This window comes from Macaca nemestrina, chromosome 9 (assembly GCF_043159975.1).
Source record: "Macaca nemestrina isolate mMacNem1 chromosome 9, mMacNem.hap1, whole genome shotgun sequence".
NCBI lineage: Eukaryota > Metazoa > Chordata > Mammalia > Primates > Cercopithecidae > Macaca > Macaca nemestrina.
The window spans coordinates 40,211,952-40,225,128 of NC_092133.1; the positions used below are offsets into that span (position 1 = coordinate 40,211,952).

Below are 13,177 nucleotides of genomic sequence, written 5' to 3' on the forward strand. Positions count from 1 at the left end.
GAAGCGTGCCAGTTCAATTCAACAAATATTTAATTAGCACTTGTGATTTCCAAGGCACCGTTTTGGGTACTGAGGAGGAAGCAAAAATGAATAGCTGCTAATGCCAGCGAAAGACAAGACATGAACCAAGCAACTAGACTGGAAAGAGTGGGGCGTCATGATGTAGAAAAGGCAAAGCACAGGAAGAACCTAGTGGCGCTTAAAATAATCCAAATTTTCCTGCCTTCCTTCTTCTTTTTAAGATTCTATTTTGGATCCCTTTTCGCACGTGCCAGGTCGCTTGTCGGCAGAGAATCCTCAACCCTGAGAAATGTCTCCTCCCTATTCTTTCTTTCCTCACAAATTCGATGAGCTCTTCTGCCATCAGCACTACTTTTGGAATGGTATCTATTGTGTGGGTGGTGAAACGATGGAAAGATATTTTTGTTCTAATTATGAGAACTGTTTTACTGGGGGAAGGAGGGAGAGGCTGATCTGAAGCGCTGATGAGATGCTCTGCGAGGATCCTCCGAGGAGGCGTTACTAAGGTTACTAGAGAGAGGACGGCAGGTGATAGGCAGGGTAAAACAAAATATATTTTCAAATGAGAGGGGTGGGCTGAGTAGCAAGCAGTGCCAGCAGTACTAGATGCCGGATTCCCTAGAGGGGAAAGGAAGGCGGTCCAGGGAAAAACTGGGAGCCGCGACTTGGCGAAAGCTGAGAGCTTCTTCGTCCCTTCCGGGCCGTTTCTCCCGCTGCCCTTGTTTCCCGGAGCTGTTCTGGCTGTAGCACAAGATCGGCGCACTCGGGCGACGGTGCCATTTAGATGTAACACATGGTCGTGTAGGACCGGAAGTGGTGCCCAGTCGGGACCCGTAGGGAGAGGCGGGTAGCGGGGGACGGCGGCGGCGGTTGTGGGGAGGCTGCGCGGCCGGGCGCTTGGGACCTGTCCTGCAGCGGCTCTCTCAGGCTGTGGGTCGTCGCTGCAGCTGCCGGGAAAGAAGGAAACGACGACTCCGGGGGCGAACTTGGCACACAGGGAGGAAGGGAAAGGGTGTGTGACGAGGGCTGTGGGTATATTTGGCATCAAGGAGAAGGACCTCAAAACTTGCTTTTCGTATAGTACTAGTTGATTGTCGGGTTTTGTTTGGTTTTATTTTGGATGACAGATTCTGGAGACACCTGGCATCTCCGTTCTTGAGTTTCTGCCGGCTCTTGTCAGTTGATCCGTAGCCTGAAGTGAGTGAGAGCTTTTTAGTTCAACCAGTGAGTTAAGAAAGGTATGGGTTGGATGGAGCGGCCAGCTAATAAAGAAATGGGAGAGTAGGAGCAAGAGTAGGAAGTGGTGTCCTGGGGCGAGGGACAAGATGATGATGATGATAGTTAACATTTACTGGGTTTCACTATAGAAGACAACGATGAGGTAACTCATTTAATGAGGTAACTCATTTAATCTCCATTCCTATGAGGTCAGTCATCTTACTAGCCTCTTTTTATAAATGAGGACACTGAGGCTTGGAGAGGTTAAGGAACAGGCCCAAAGAAAGACAAATGGAAAGTGCAGAGCCAGGCTGTGAGTTCTAGTAGGCTGATCTCAGAATATATCTCTAAACTCCACGCTACAGCTGTCCCCGATCAAGATGGAAAGAAAGTGAGGACATAGGACAAAGAGTGAGAGGACAATATGGCTTGAACAGATGTGATAAGACAGCTGGAGTTGACCTAAAAAAGGGTGTAAAATCCAGGTGTATAAGGCAATAACAGATGTAAGGGAGGGTAGAGTTGAAACTGTGGCTTTCTAACCTTCGTCTCCAACCTTAACTAGCATCTTCCTCTAGGATTTTAGTGGGACAGAGAAGAGAGGTATATACCCACACACCTAAGTTTGAAAGTGGAGTTACAGACTTTAAAGGTTGTTAAAGATTTAAACAACTTAAAGATTATTTCTCATAGCTACCTTATTTAATAGATGAAGTCCAGGGAGATGAAATGACTTATTCAAGGTAGCCAGGACTGGAAACGTCGTTTATCATAGTTCCAATGCAATGAAGTTTAGGGAATTCTTTCCTCTTTTTCCTGCTGCACTTGCTGTCGTTATATTAGTTTTAATAATTTGATATATCATTTAACCTGGACTGCTCCTTCCAGCCATGTAAATTAGTTATTTGTGACATCAAATAGTCAAATAATCCATCCATCCATCTTAGTGTGTGTTCCAAATTCAGTGTAAAGCTGGAACCAGGAACTTCTTCCAATATAATTGAGTGACAACTGACGTCTTCCAGCATTTCTAAGAGTTTCAGTTCAAAAATGAAGTCCCAGCATTTTGGGAGGCTGAGGTGGATGGATTGCTGAAGCCCAGGAGTTCGAGACCAGCTTGGGCAACATGACTAAACCCCTTATCTACAAAAAAAAAAAATTCTTTAAAGTTTGACAGGTATGGTGGTGCATTCCTATAGTCTCAGCCTGGAGAGACTGAGGTGGGAGGATCAATTGAGCCCAGGAGGTTGAGGATGTTGTGAGCCATCATGGTGCCACAGCACTCCAGCGAGGGCAACAGAGCAAGACTCTCCAAAAATAACTAGATAAATAAAATGAAACAAGAGAAAGCTGACTAGTCCAAAGGGAAAGGTGGTTTACCTTAAAGAAACTCAAAAGAAAATGGAAATCTCTACATATGTTGAAAAAGATTACAGGAAAATTTTCATCAATTGATGATGTACTGTTCATAAGTACTGTAATTCTCCTGGAATGTAGTAAATCATATTCCAGAGAGGAAATCTGGAGTAGTTGAAATTGTGGGCACAAGAATCAAGTAGAGCAGATTAGCCACTTACTGGATTTGTAAAATAGATTTACTTTACTTTGATTACTTCTTTCCTAAATGAAGATAACTTTCTAACTTGCAGAATTAGAAGCATTGTAAAGTACTTAACACAAATGTCTGGAACAAAGTTGGGGATAAACACACAGTGATTACTACTACTCTGAATCAAAAGTGAAGCATTGCTAAACCTTGTAAGCAGTCACTGCAGCTTCTAGGCCTGCTTTTCAGTGAAAAGATCAAAGAGTAGCCTTCTTTGTTCACCTAATGACAATTAAGGGTGAAAAATGTTGATGCATTTTCTGAAAGGTGTGTCTCTTATTTAAAAGTGAATGAAAGTTTTAGATGGCTAGATGGCCTGTGAACAGGAATCTGCCCACAATGATCCTTGAAAACTGTAACTTATTTTTTAATTATTCTGTTTCCTGGACAATTGGCAACCTAGATTCTAAATAGCTTTGTACTCCTTTACAGATGCATGGTCATGGAGGCTACGATTCTGATTTTAGTGATGATGAACACTGTGGAGAATCCAGCAAAAGGAAAACAAGGTAAGTAATTTTTTTTATTGATCTGTTTTTCACATCCTTTCTAGATTAATATGAAGCATAAATAACTAAGAGTGAAATTTTAGAATTGTGTTTACATGTGAAGACAATTGCTCTAGTGAAGTTTTCATTAAATTAATACATTGATTAAAAATTGGAGAACAATTGTGGGAAAAATAAAACATTAATTCTGCGAAGGGGTTTATTGAAAGGGAAAGAAGAGTTTCAGATTTCTGGAATCTTTTCAGAAATCAGTGAAACCTTTTCATTGCATATATTTTTCATTCAACTGTCAAGGACTGTTTATTTGCAAATGTAGCTCAGAAGGGGCTTGAATGGTGGTCTCTTGCCAGTACTTGCCTTCAAAGTGAAGTTAATATGGAGGATGAAAGTATAATGCAGCACAGTTCTTATGGATACATGAATGAGCAGACTAAGAGGTCATGGGAAGAAACTCAAGGAAGGTTTTATTGAATTGCAAGAAACAAGAACTCTTAGCACATAAAGCCTGTGCATTATAAGCAGGATATGTCTTGGTGGAGCTGCTGTGCGTAGGAGCATTGTTCTTAGCTTTCAGTGCATAGAAACTCAGTTTTATACTTTGACTCAGGAGTGGTTGACTGATGTATACTAACCAGACTTACACACCAGGCTGTTGACTAATTTTTGCTAAGCAAACTTAGAGAAATTGGCTTATCATTTCACACTGAGAGCAATATATTAGGCATACTCACAGTGTCTGAACATTTTTGTAGGATACTCAGTCTTTGTGATAACTCAAAGGATAGTACTAATTATAATAAATTACATTTTTGATGCTTTACATTTTCTAGATTTTTCATTCAAAAATATTACTTTGTAAGAACAGAATTTGAGCAAATCTACTTGGATACTCTGCTCCAGGATTATATTCATTGCTGTAACTAGGGCTGATCGTCTATGGCAGGGTGTCCAATCTTTTGGCTTCCCTGAGCCACATTGGAAGAAGAAGAATTGTCTTGGGCCACACACTACAGTGGAGCACACACAATTGTGAGTCTGTTGGCTCACACTGTTGGCCTGGAGCAGTGCTGGGCCTGCATAAAATACACTAATGATAGCCAATGAGGTTAAAAAAAATTGTGAACAAATGTGTTAATGTTTACAAATTTGTGTTGGGCCACATTCAAAACTATCCTGGGCCACATGAGGCCCACAGGTTGGATGAGCTTGATCTATGGTTTGTTTTCTCTATAATCAGCCTTGCTTTTTGCTTATTATTAATTACCAGAAACTTCCTTATCACTATGTTACAGATAGAGAAATTAAGAAACAAAGAGATATATAATCGAGTCTTATTAAGATTAAAGTAGTAATTGACAGAATTAGGATTTGAATCAGGAACCTAGGTGATATGACACTAGAGTCCATGCTTTTGTTAGTTTCATCTTCCCCATGTTATGGGTATTAACGTTAACGTATTAATTAAGCTATTTAAGGAAATGTAAAATATCTTGTTAAAGATCAGTGAGTCTCCTTAAAGCTAAGACTTACATTCTTTAAAGTATATTCCAATTATGAAAATATAAAGAATTAGAAAATAACCTTTGGAAAAAATGAACTCTTATTTTCTTCTTATATACCAGGACAGTTGAAGATGACTTACTGCTTCAAAAACCATTTCAGAAAGAAAAGCATGGAAAGGTGGCCCATAAACAAGTTGCAGCGGAATTGCTGGATAGGTATGGTATTTCAATGTCAATTCTATTTCTTGGTTTAAGTTGCTTCATCAACTATGGACTAAAAGATTTGATTATGTTAATTTGAATATAGACATTTTGAATTTTCTTTAAAAAATTTGTTTTAACAGGGAAGAAGCAAGAAATAGAAGGTTTCATCTCATAGCTATGGATGCTGTATCCTTTTTGTATTTCCAGATTTTTATAACTAGTAGAATATTTTAAAATCTGCTTTTTTTGTTTTATAAAATTTTGTGAAGTCAAATAGGCCTTTTTATTTTTAAAGATAAGTATTTAGTGATGTAGGATTTTGCCATTTATACTTTTGGGTACAATTCTCTTTTACTAATATATAGGAAAGATTTAGAGACAAAAATGATGAAACATATTACTAGTACTCTATAAATAGGTTTATAAAGTACATGAATCTGCAAATATATTTTCCTAATTGTTTTTTCAAGCTTTCAACATTTCCTTTTCCTATACTTATCTTTAGTCTCATTTTAATTTATGCTTTTCCTACCTAGTTCTTTGCTATTTAAGGTCTCTACAAAACTTGTATTTAAAATTAGGTCTATCCAGCCTGTCCCTGGATCTAAGGAAAAAGTAGAAATAAAATGAGGCCTGCCTGTGGACTGTCCTCAGGCCTGCCATGGCTTTAATTTTTAGGCATGACTTAAAGCTATCTTTAAGGTAAACCCTGCCTTCTGGTTATAGCCATTTCTCAACTCAGTTTTTTAATAAGACTGGCTAATGATGCTTCACTGCTACGCTGGCCATCCATACTGCTGTTGAGAATATTGGAGAATTAAAGAGAGACTAAGCAAGAACTGAAGTATCTTTGGGTATTTATTGCTGTGATCAGAATTGGGAGAAGAAGACAGTGTCAATTTGATACGCCCCCTACCTGTAATCATCTGTTTCACTGTGTTATTCCAATATTTTTCTTTAAGTTATAGAAGTACCATTGTGTCACTAATTGATTTATTCCTCTTATCTCCTAACCTAGTAGCTTAGCTTTTCCGTGGATCTCATCTGCCGTTTGTTCCTTTAGCATTTAAACATTTGCTCTGCCTTCTCTGACACCCACTGCATTGGGGGCACCTAGTTAGAGCCTGGTGAGAGTGAAAGTATAGACACTCCTTTTCTGGCATAGGTGGAGATGGAGCCACAGTTTTTTTGTTTGTTTTTTGTTTTGTGTTTGAGGATTTATTTTATTTTATTTTTCTTTATTTTATTTTATTACTTTAAATTCTGGTATACATGTGCAGAACATGCAGATTTGTTACATAGGGTATACATGTGCCATGGTGGTTTACTGTACCTGTCAACCCGTCACCCTCGCCCTTCCCTGCCCACAGGCTCCAGTATGTTTTGTTCCCCTCCCTGTGTCCATGTGTTCTCATTGTTCAGCTCCCATTTATGGGTGAGAACATGTGGTGTTTGGTTTTCTGTTCCTGTGTTGGTTTGCTGAGGATGGTGGCTTCCAGCTTCATCCATGTCCCTGCAAAGGACATGATCTCGTTCCTTTTTGTGGTTGCATAGTATTCCATGGTGTATATGTACCACATTTTCTTTATCTAGTCTATCATTGATGGACATTTGAATTGGTTCCATGTGTTTGCTATTGTGAATAGTGCTGCAATAAACACACAGGTGCATGTATCTTTATAATAGAATGATTTATATTCCTTTTGGTATATACCCAGTAATGGGATTGCTGGATCAAATGATATTTCTGGTTCTAGATCCTTGAGGAATTGCCACATCATCTTCCATAATGGTTGAACCATTTTACATTCCCACCAACAGTGTAAAAGCGTTCCTGTTTCTCCACAACCTTGCTAGCATCTGTTTTTTCCTGACTTTTTAATAGTTGCGATTCTGACTGGGAGCCACAGTTTTCTTTGAGTTGTTTGACAAGAGTAAAGTAGTTATTGTCTAAAAGTTGTCTTGCTAAACTGACTCTTGGTCATTTGGTTAGAGAGAACAGGCTTTCGTTGAGGCTTTTTTAGTCCGTGCCTGTTGGTGTTTCCAGGTTGTCAGCTTCTTTACCTCCAAATCTAGGATATATGAGACAAAAAGAAAACCTAGGGAACTCGCTATCATGTCATACCATAGGTCTTCAGGAGGTCCCTAGTGGTATGCCTTCTTCCCTCTACCTTTTAGAGTCTTTTTATATTTGATATATAATGTACAAGGATTTTAGTTGTTAGTATGAGGAATAGGGAGAAGTACATCTTTGCCTACTCCATCTTCCCGGAAGCAAAAGTTCCATCCGCCACCTGTTCTTGTACATAAAATTATATTGGAATACAGCCATGCTTCATTTATATGTTGTCTTTGGCTGCTTTCATGCTAAAATGGCAGAACTGAGCATTTGCAACAGAGACCATATGGCTTGCAAAGCCTGAAATATTTACCATCTGGCCCTTTGCAGAAAATGTTTGCTGACCCCAGCTCTAATAGGTTACATGACTTGCCATGGTCACGTGACCAGTTAGTGGTAGATCGAGAGCTAGAATCCAGATCTCCAGATATTTGGCTCTTCTTTCTGTCTCTCTCTCTCTCTTTCTTTTTTTTTCCCCCTGAAATAGTAACTGGTTTGTTACAATATGAAAATATCACTGTCTGATTAAATTGTCTATTAGTACACATTATGATGAATTAAATCACTGTATATCTTTAATGTAATAGTCACAGAGTATTGTAGGAGGCGAGGTTAGCTATTATATGCATGTTTGGCTCTAGAGAGAGAGCTGTTGAGCTTTTTAAAACAGTAAAATGCTCATATATTTTGTTACACTGCTTTGAAAGTAAACATGGCATTTTATTATTTGAATTTAAAAGACAATATAAAAACTGATTTTTTATATTTGCTTTTTTTGAAAGTTTAATGTTAGGATTTCATATTATAAAAGTTGCATCTTCTACTTAGAGGCTTTATCATTACTAAAATAGATAAATTATATTTTATGATAATGAAAGATAAATTCTCTACTTTTAGAAACTATAATTTTTAAATTTTTCATATTGTGATTATTAGAATGAGTGGTGGTAGGAGGCTATATGCAGTTCAGCAATAGAATAAGAAGCTGTCTTTCTCCCCAGATGGAGATATATTTTTATCACAAGAGTAGTGTATGCTTGAAAAATATTCAAAAGAAAGCCTCTACTTTACAATCTTCACTTTCAACAATTTAATATATACCCTTCTAGATTTTCTGAATGTATAAGCATGTATACTATGTGAATACTTTTATATTTTATTTTTATTTATTTGTTTACTTTTTTGAGACAGAGTCTCGCTGTGTTGCCCAGGCTGGAGCGCAGTGGCCTGATCTCGGCTCACTGCAAGCTCTGCCTCCTGTTTTAATGCCATTCTCCTGCCTCAGCCTCCTGAATAGCTGGGACCACAGGCACCCGCCACCACGCCCAGCTAATTTTTTATATTTTTAGTAGAAACGGGGTTTCACCATGTTAGCCAGGATGGTCTCGATCTCCTGACCTCATGATCCGCCCACCTCGGCCTCCCAAAGTGCTGGGATTACAGGCATGAGCCACTGCGCCCAGCAGTGAATATTTTTTTAAAAAACTAAATAGACTCATACTATGCTTTTTTTACCCCCAATCGGCAATATATTATGACACCAAACAACTCCTGAGAGAATAAAATCCTTAATTTTTTGCATTTCAGTATCAAAGACATACAAAGTTTGTAAATGACTACATTTTATATTATGGTGGCAAAAAAGAAGATTTCAAGCGTTTGGGGTAAGTATCAGGAAGTTTACATAGAAGGGAATGTGGGTTATGGAGAACTTCAAAGACCCACAGCTACTGTGCCTTCTGATTCTGTCATTCTTCCCTGCTTTCTATTCCAGTTTGCCTTTTTTTTTTTTTAAGATGGAGTCTCACTTTGTTGCTCAGGCTGGAGAGCAGTGGCTTGATCTCAGCTCACTGCAACCTCTGCTGCCGTGGTTCAAGCAATTCTCCTACCTCAGTCTCCCGAGTAGGGATTACAAGCTCCTGCCACCGTACCTGGCTAATTTTTGTATTTTTAGTAGAGACGGGATTTCACCATCTTGGTCAGGCTGGTCTTGAACTCCTGACCTCGTGATCCACCCGCCTTGGCCTCCCAAAGTGCTGGGATTACAGGCATGAGCCACCGCTCCTGGCCCCAGTTTCTTTTTTATATTATAAGGTAGAGATACCATTCACAGGTACTAACTGAGTAGCTCTTCATGAATCCAATATCTTTGAACAGGCCTCAGGTAGACTCTATACATGCTGAGCCGGGCACAACCCTGGTGATAAAAGGATATGTGAGGTATACCATGTGTCTTCTTGGCAAGGATCTTTGAAATAAGGAAATTTTTAGACCTTAATGTTTGGGATTGCTTTTTAAAAAAGGTAAACAAGAAATCTCACTCTAGCATTTCTTGCACATCAAAGTCCTTCCCATGTTTGACTCTTCTGTCAGAACTTCTTGTTTTGTTTTGTTTTGTTATTGTTTTTGTGTTTTTTGTTTTGTTTTGTTTTGTTTTGTTTTTTTTGAGAAGGAGTCTCGCTCTGTTGCCCAGGCTGGAGTGCAGTGGCGCGATCTCGGCTCGCTGCAAGCTCTGCCTCCCTGGTTCACGCCATTCTTCTGCCTCAGCCTCCCGAGTAGCTGGGACTATAGGCGCCTGCCACCACTCCCGGCTAATTTTTTTGTATTTTTAGTAGAGACGGGGTTTCACCATGTTAGGCAGGATGGTATCGATCTCCTGACCTGGTGATCTGCCCACCTCGGCCTCCCAAAGTGTTGGGATTACAGGCGTGAGCCACTGCCCCTGGCCTTGTTTTTGGTTTTTTAATTTTTATTTTTATTTCAATAGTTTTTGGGGTACAGGTGGTTTTTGGTTGCCTGGATAACTTCTTTAGTGGTGATTTCTGAGATTTTAGTGCACCCATCACCCGAGCACTGTATGCTATTCCTAAAATGTAGTCTTTTATCCCTCACCTCCCTCCTGGCCTTCCCCCTCCTTAAGTCCCTAGAGTCCATTATATGACTCTTTTGCCTTTGCATCCTCATAGCTTAGCTCCCACATGTCAATGAGAACATAGGATATTTGGTTTTCCATTCCTAAGTTACTTCACTTAGAATAATGGCCTCCAGCTCCATCCAAGTTACTGCAAAAGACAGCGTTTCATTCCTTTCTGTGGCTGAGTAATATTCCATGGTGTATATATATATATATATATATATATATATATATACACACACCACATTTTCTTTATCCACTCATTGGTTAATGGGCACTTTGGTCGGTTCCATAGCTTTGCAATTGCGAATTGTACTGCTATAGTGTGCACAGGTCTTAGAACTTCTTAGTTTTTTTTTTTTTTTTTTTTTTTTTTTTGAGACGGAGTCTCGCTCTGTCACCCAGGCTGGAGTGCAGTGGCCGGATCTCAGCTCACTGCAAGCTCCGCCTCCCGGGTTCACGCCATTCTCCTGCCTCAGCCTCCCGAGTAGCTGGCACTACAGGCGCCCGCCACCTCGCCCGGCTAGTTTTTTGTATTTTTTAGTAGAGACGGGGTTTCACCGTGTTAACCAGGATGGTCTCGATCTCCTGACCTCGTGATCCGCCCGTCTCGGCCTCCCAAAGTGCTGGGATTACAGGCTTGAGCCACCGCGCCCGGCCAGAACTTCTTAGTTTTATGTGAGTTTTTTTTTTCCCTCTAACAATTTTCTGAGTTGGTAGCGCTCTGAGAAACTTTAGTACCATCTCATTTACCCCCAATTTATCTCCCCTGTCAATTTATCCTGTATCTCCCAATAATCACTTTTTTTTTTTTTTTTTTTTTTTTTTTTTTTACCCCCAGACTGTTAGCATTTTATTTTGAAAGATCAATCCCTTTGGCTCTCTTCCTCCTTTACTCAGTCTTCTACCTAGGAAACTGTAGTAAAATGAGATATGGAAAACTTTTCATATTTTTTAAAATTAAATCTCAGCAGAGTGGTGTTTTATAGACTTTTGGTTAGATTCTGAAACTTATTTTCATTCACTTTTCTTTATTCATTTAGTGTTTAGTCAGGTTTCTCATTCTAGCTTTGGTAACTTAGCACCATTTGTATAATTGAAACCAATGCTACAGACAGATTCCTTATCCATTTAACTTGCTTCTATAGTACTGTTTTTTTAAGTACCTTTTGAAAATACTGAAGTATTTTTATAAATATATGAACAAATATATATACTCACAAAAGAACTATATTCATGTATTATATTTTTAATAAAATTATCCAAAACTCACAGAGCTATTTAACCTAAATTTGACTACTTTTGTTTTTGTATTAAATTGAAAAAGTTCTGTTTTCCAGGGAAAATGACAAGACAGACTTGGATGTTATACGAGAAAATCATAGATTCCTATGGAATGAGGAGGACGAAATGGACATGACTTGGTAATTAGCCATCAGAGGCATAATGCATCAAATGCTTTAGTCCTGTTTCTCCTGTTTTCTGAGTGGTTTTTTGTCACTTAGTCAAGGTGTTCAGCCCCTTCATAGAACAGTTCAGAATCAAGGACATAAAATCATACCTAGGATTATTTGGTTCTTTTGGTAATTTTTGGCAGTTTTAACTGACTTCTCAGTGTTTGACTTAGTCTTCAAAAACATTATTTTTTACAGTATTGTGTGTTATCTTGTAATATGCTATTATATGCTGCTGCTTTAATTTTTAAAGTTTTGGAGAAAAGTCATACCTGAAAATGTTTTTTTAAATCCAAACATTACAAAGGGTAAACAGTGAAGAGTGATTCTCCTTCTCATTTGTGACTGTCATTCTCCAATTTCCCTCCCTGAGTGAACCACTTTTAATGGTTAGTATCCAGATATTCCATGCACATGTAAGTAATAGTTCTCTTAAAACTTTAATATTTACATCGTATGTATTCTTTGACATCACTTGAAAGTAGCAAACCGTGGTTGAGTTTCTAAATGTATATTTATATTTTTATGGATCTAGGGAGAAGAGACTTGCTAAGAAATACTATGATAAATTATTTAAGGAATACTGCATAGCAGATCTCAGTAAATATAAAGAAAATAAGGTATGCTTTCCACATATTTATAGAAAGAGGTTCTTATTCAAGTAAAATATTAACTTTTATTATACTGTCATGTCCCCCCTCCACATTATTCTTTTAAAGATGCTAATTCTAGACTCAGTTGTCCTGCATTTATGATGTGTCATTTGGACCATTTAACCTCTGCAGCTGTGGAGTTTACAAAAGGCCTATGGAAATTTAGAAGGAAATTTGTGCTTTTTTTCTTTTGTGAGCTGAGGCATGAAAAGTCTAAAATTAAACACAAGTGGGTATTGGATCCTGTTTCATCCTGACTCTAGTCTAGAGCCTCTAGTGATTGTGATGAATGATTTAACTCTACAGAATAATATCTTATTTCACAGATGATGTTTGAAATTGATAGATTTTAAAAATTGATTACCATTTATAGAGATCCAGATGTACATCTTCTATTATGTAAATGTCTATTCTAGTAAAATTAACATTTCAATCAGTGCTAATTAGTAATGTCAGATTTCCTTTCCCACTTTACATCTTACTTTAGTTAATATTTTTATTTTTGGTTGGGTATGATGGCTCATGCCTGTAATCTCAGCACTTTGGGAGGCGGAGGCAGGAAGATTGCTTGAGGCCAGGAGTTCAAGACCAGCCTGGGCAATATAGTGAGACCTTGTCTCCACAAAAACTGGAAAAAATTAGCGGGGTACCGTGGTTCATGCCTATAGTTCTAGCTACTTGGGAGGCTGAGGTTAGAGGGTTGCTTGAGTCCAGGAGTTTGAGGCTGCAGTGAGCTATGATCGTGCCACTGCATTTCAGTGTGGGTGACAGTGAGACTCTAAAAAATAAAAAGTTATTTTTATTTCTATCTCAAACGTCAAATTGTGGCTGGAAAAGGTGACCCAGGAGCAGATCTCAGTTAGAAATGTGAGAGGAGGGAAGGTTGCATAAATATGTGTTGTAGATACTGTATATTTGTATTAAGACAAAAACCTGTTTAGAAAGCTATCTTATATTTATGTATCATGAAGATTTCT

At 38.5% G+C, this 13,177-nt stretch overlaps 1 protein-coding gene across 7 annotated transcripts in view; it reads left to right on the forward strand.

Annotated features, from left to right (window-relative positions):
• Positions 1 to 269: 269 nt before the first annotated feature.
• LOC105480064 (protein FRA10AC1) overlaps positions 270 to 13,177 on the forward strand; it is a 43,650-nt gene continuing 30,742 nt past the window's right edge. For 3 of the 7 annotated variants that reach the window (XR_011607734.1, XM_071069473.1, XM_071069479.1), the window contains exons 1-7: positions 270 to 383; positions 3,278 to 3,354; positions 4,977 to 5,072; positions 5,201 to 5,246; positions 8,767 to 8,843; positions 11,434 to 11,517; positions 12,083 to 12,167. Coding sequence is in view for 6 of the 7 variants with exons in the window: in XM_071069473.1 (XP_070925574.1) it covers positions 348 to 383; positions 3,278 to 3,354; positions 4,977 to 5,072; positions 5,201 to 5,246; positions 8,767 to 8,843; positions 11,434 to 11,517; positions 12,083 to 12,167 (501 nt within the window). In the remaining variant the exon portion in view is untranslated. The other 4 variants (XM_071069475.1, XM_071069474.1, XM_071069476.1 and 1 more) reach the window with 4 other exon arrangements.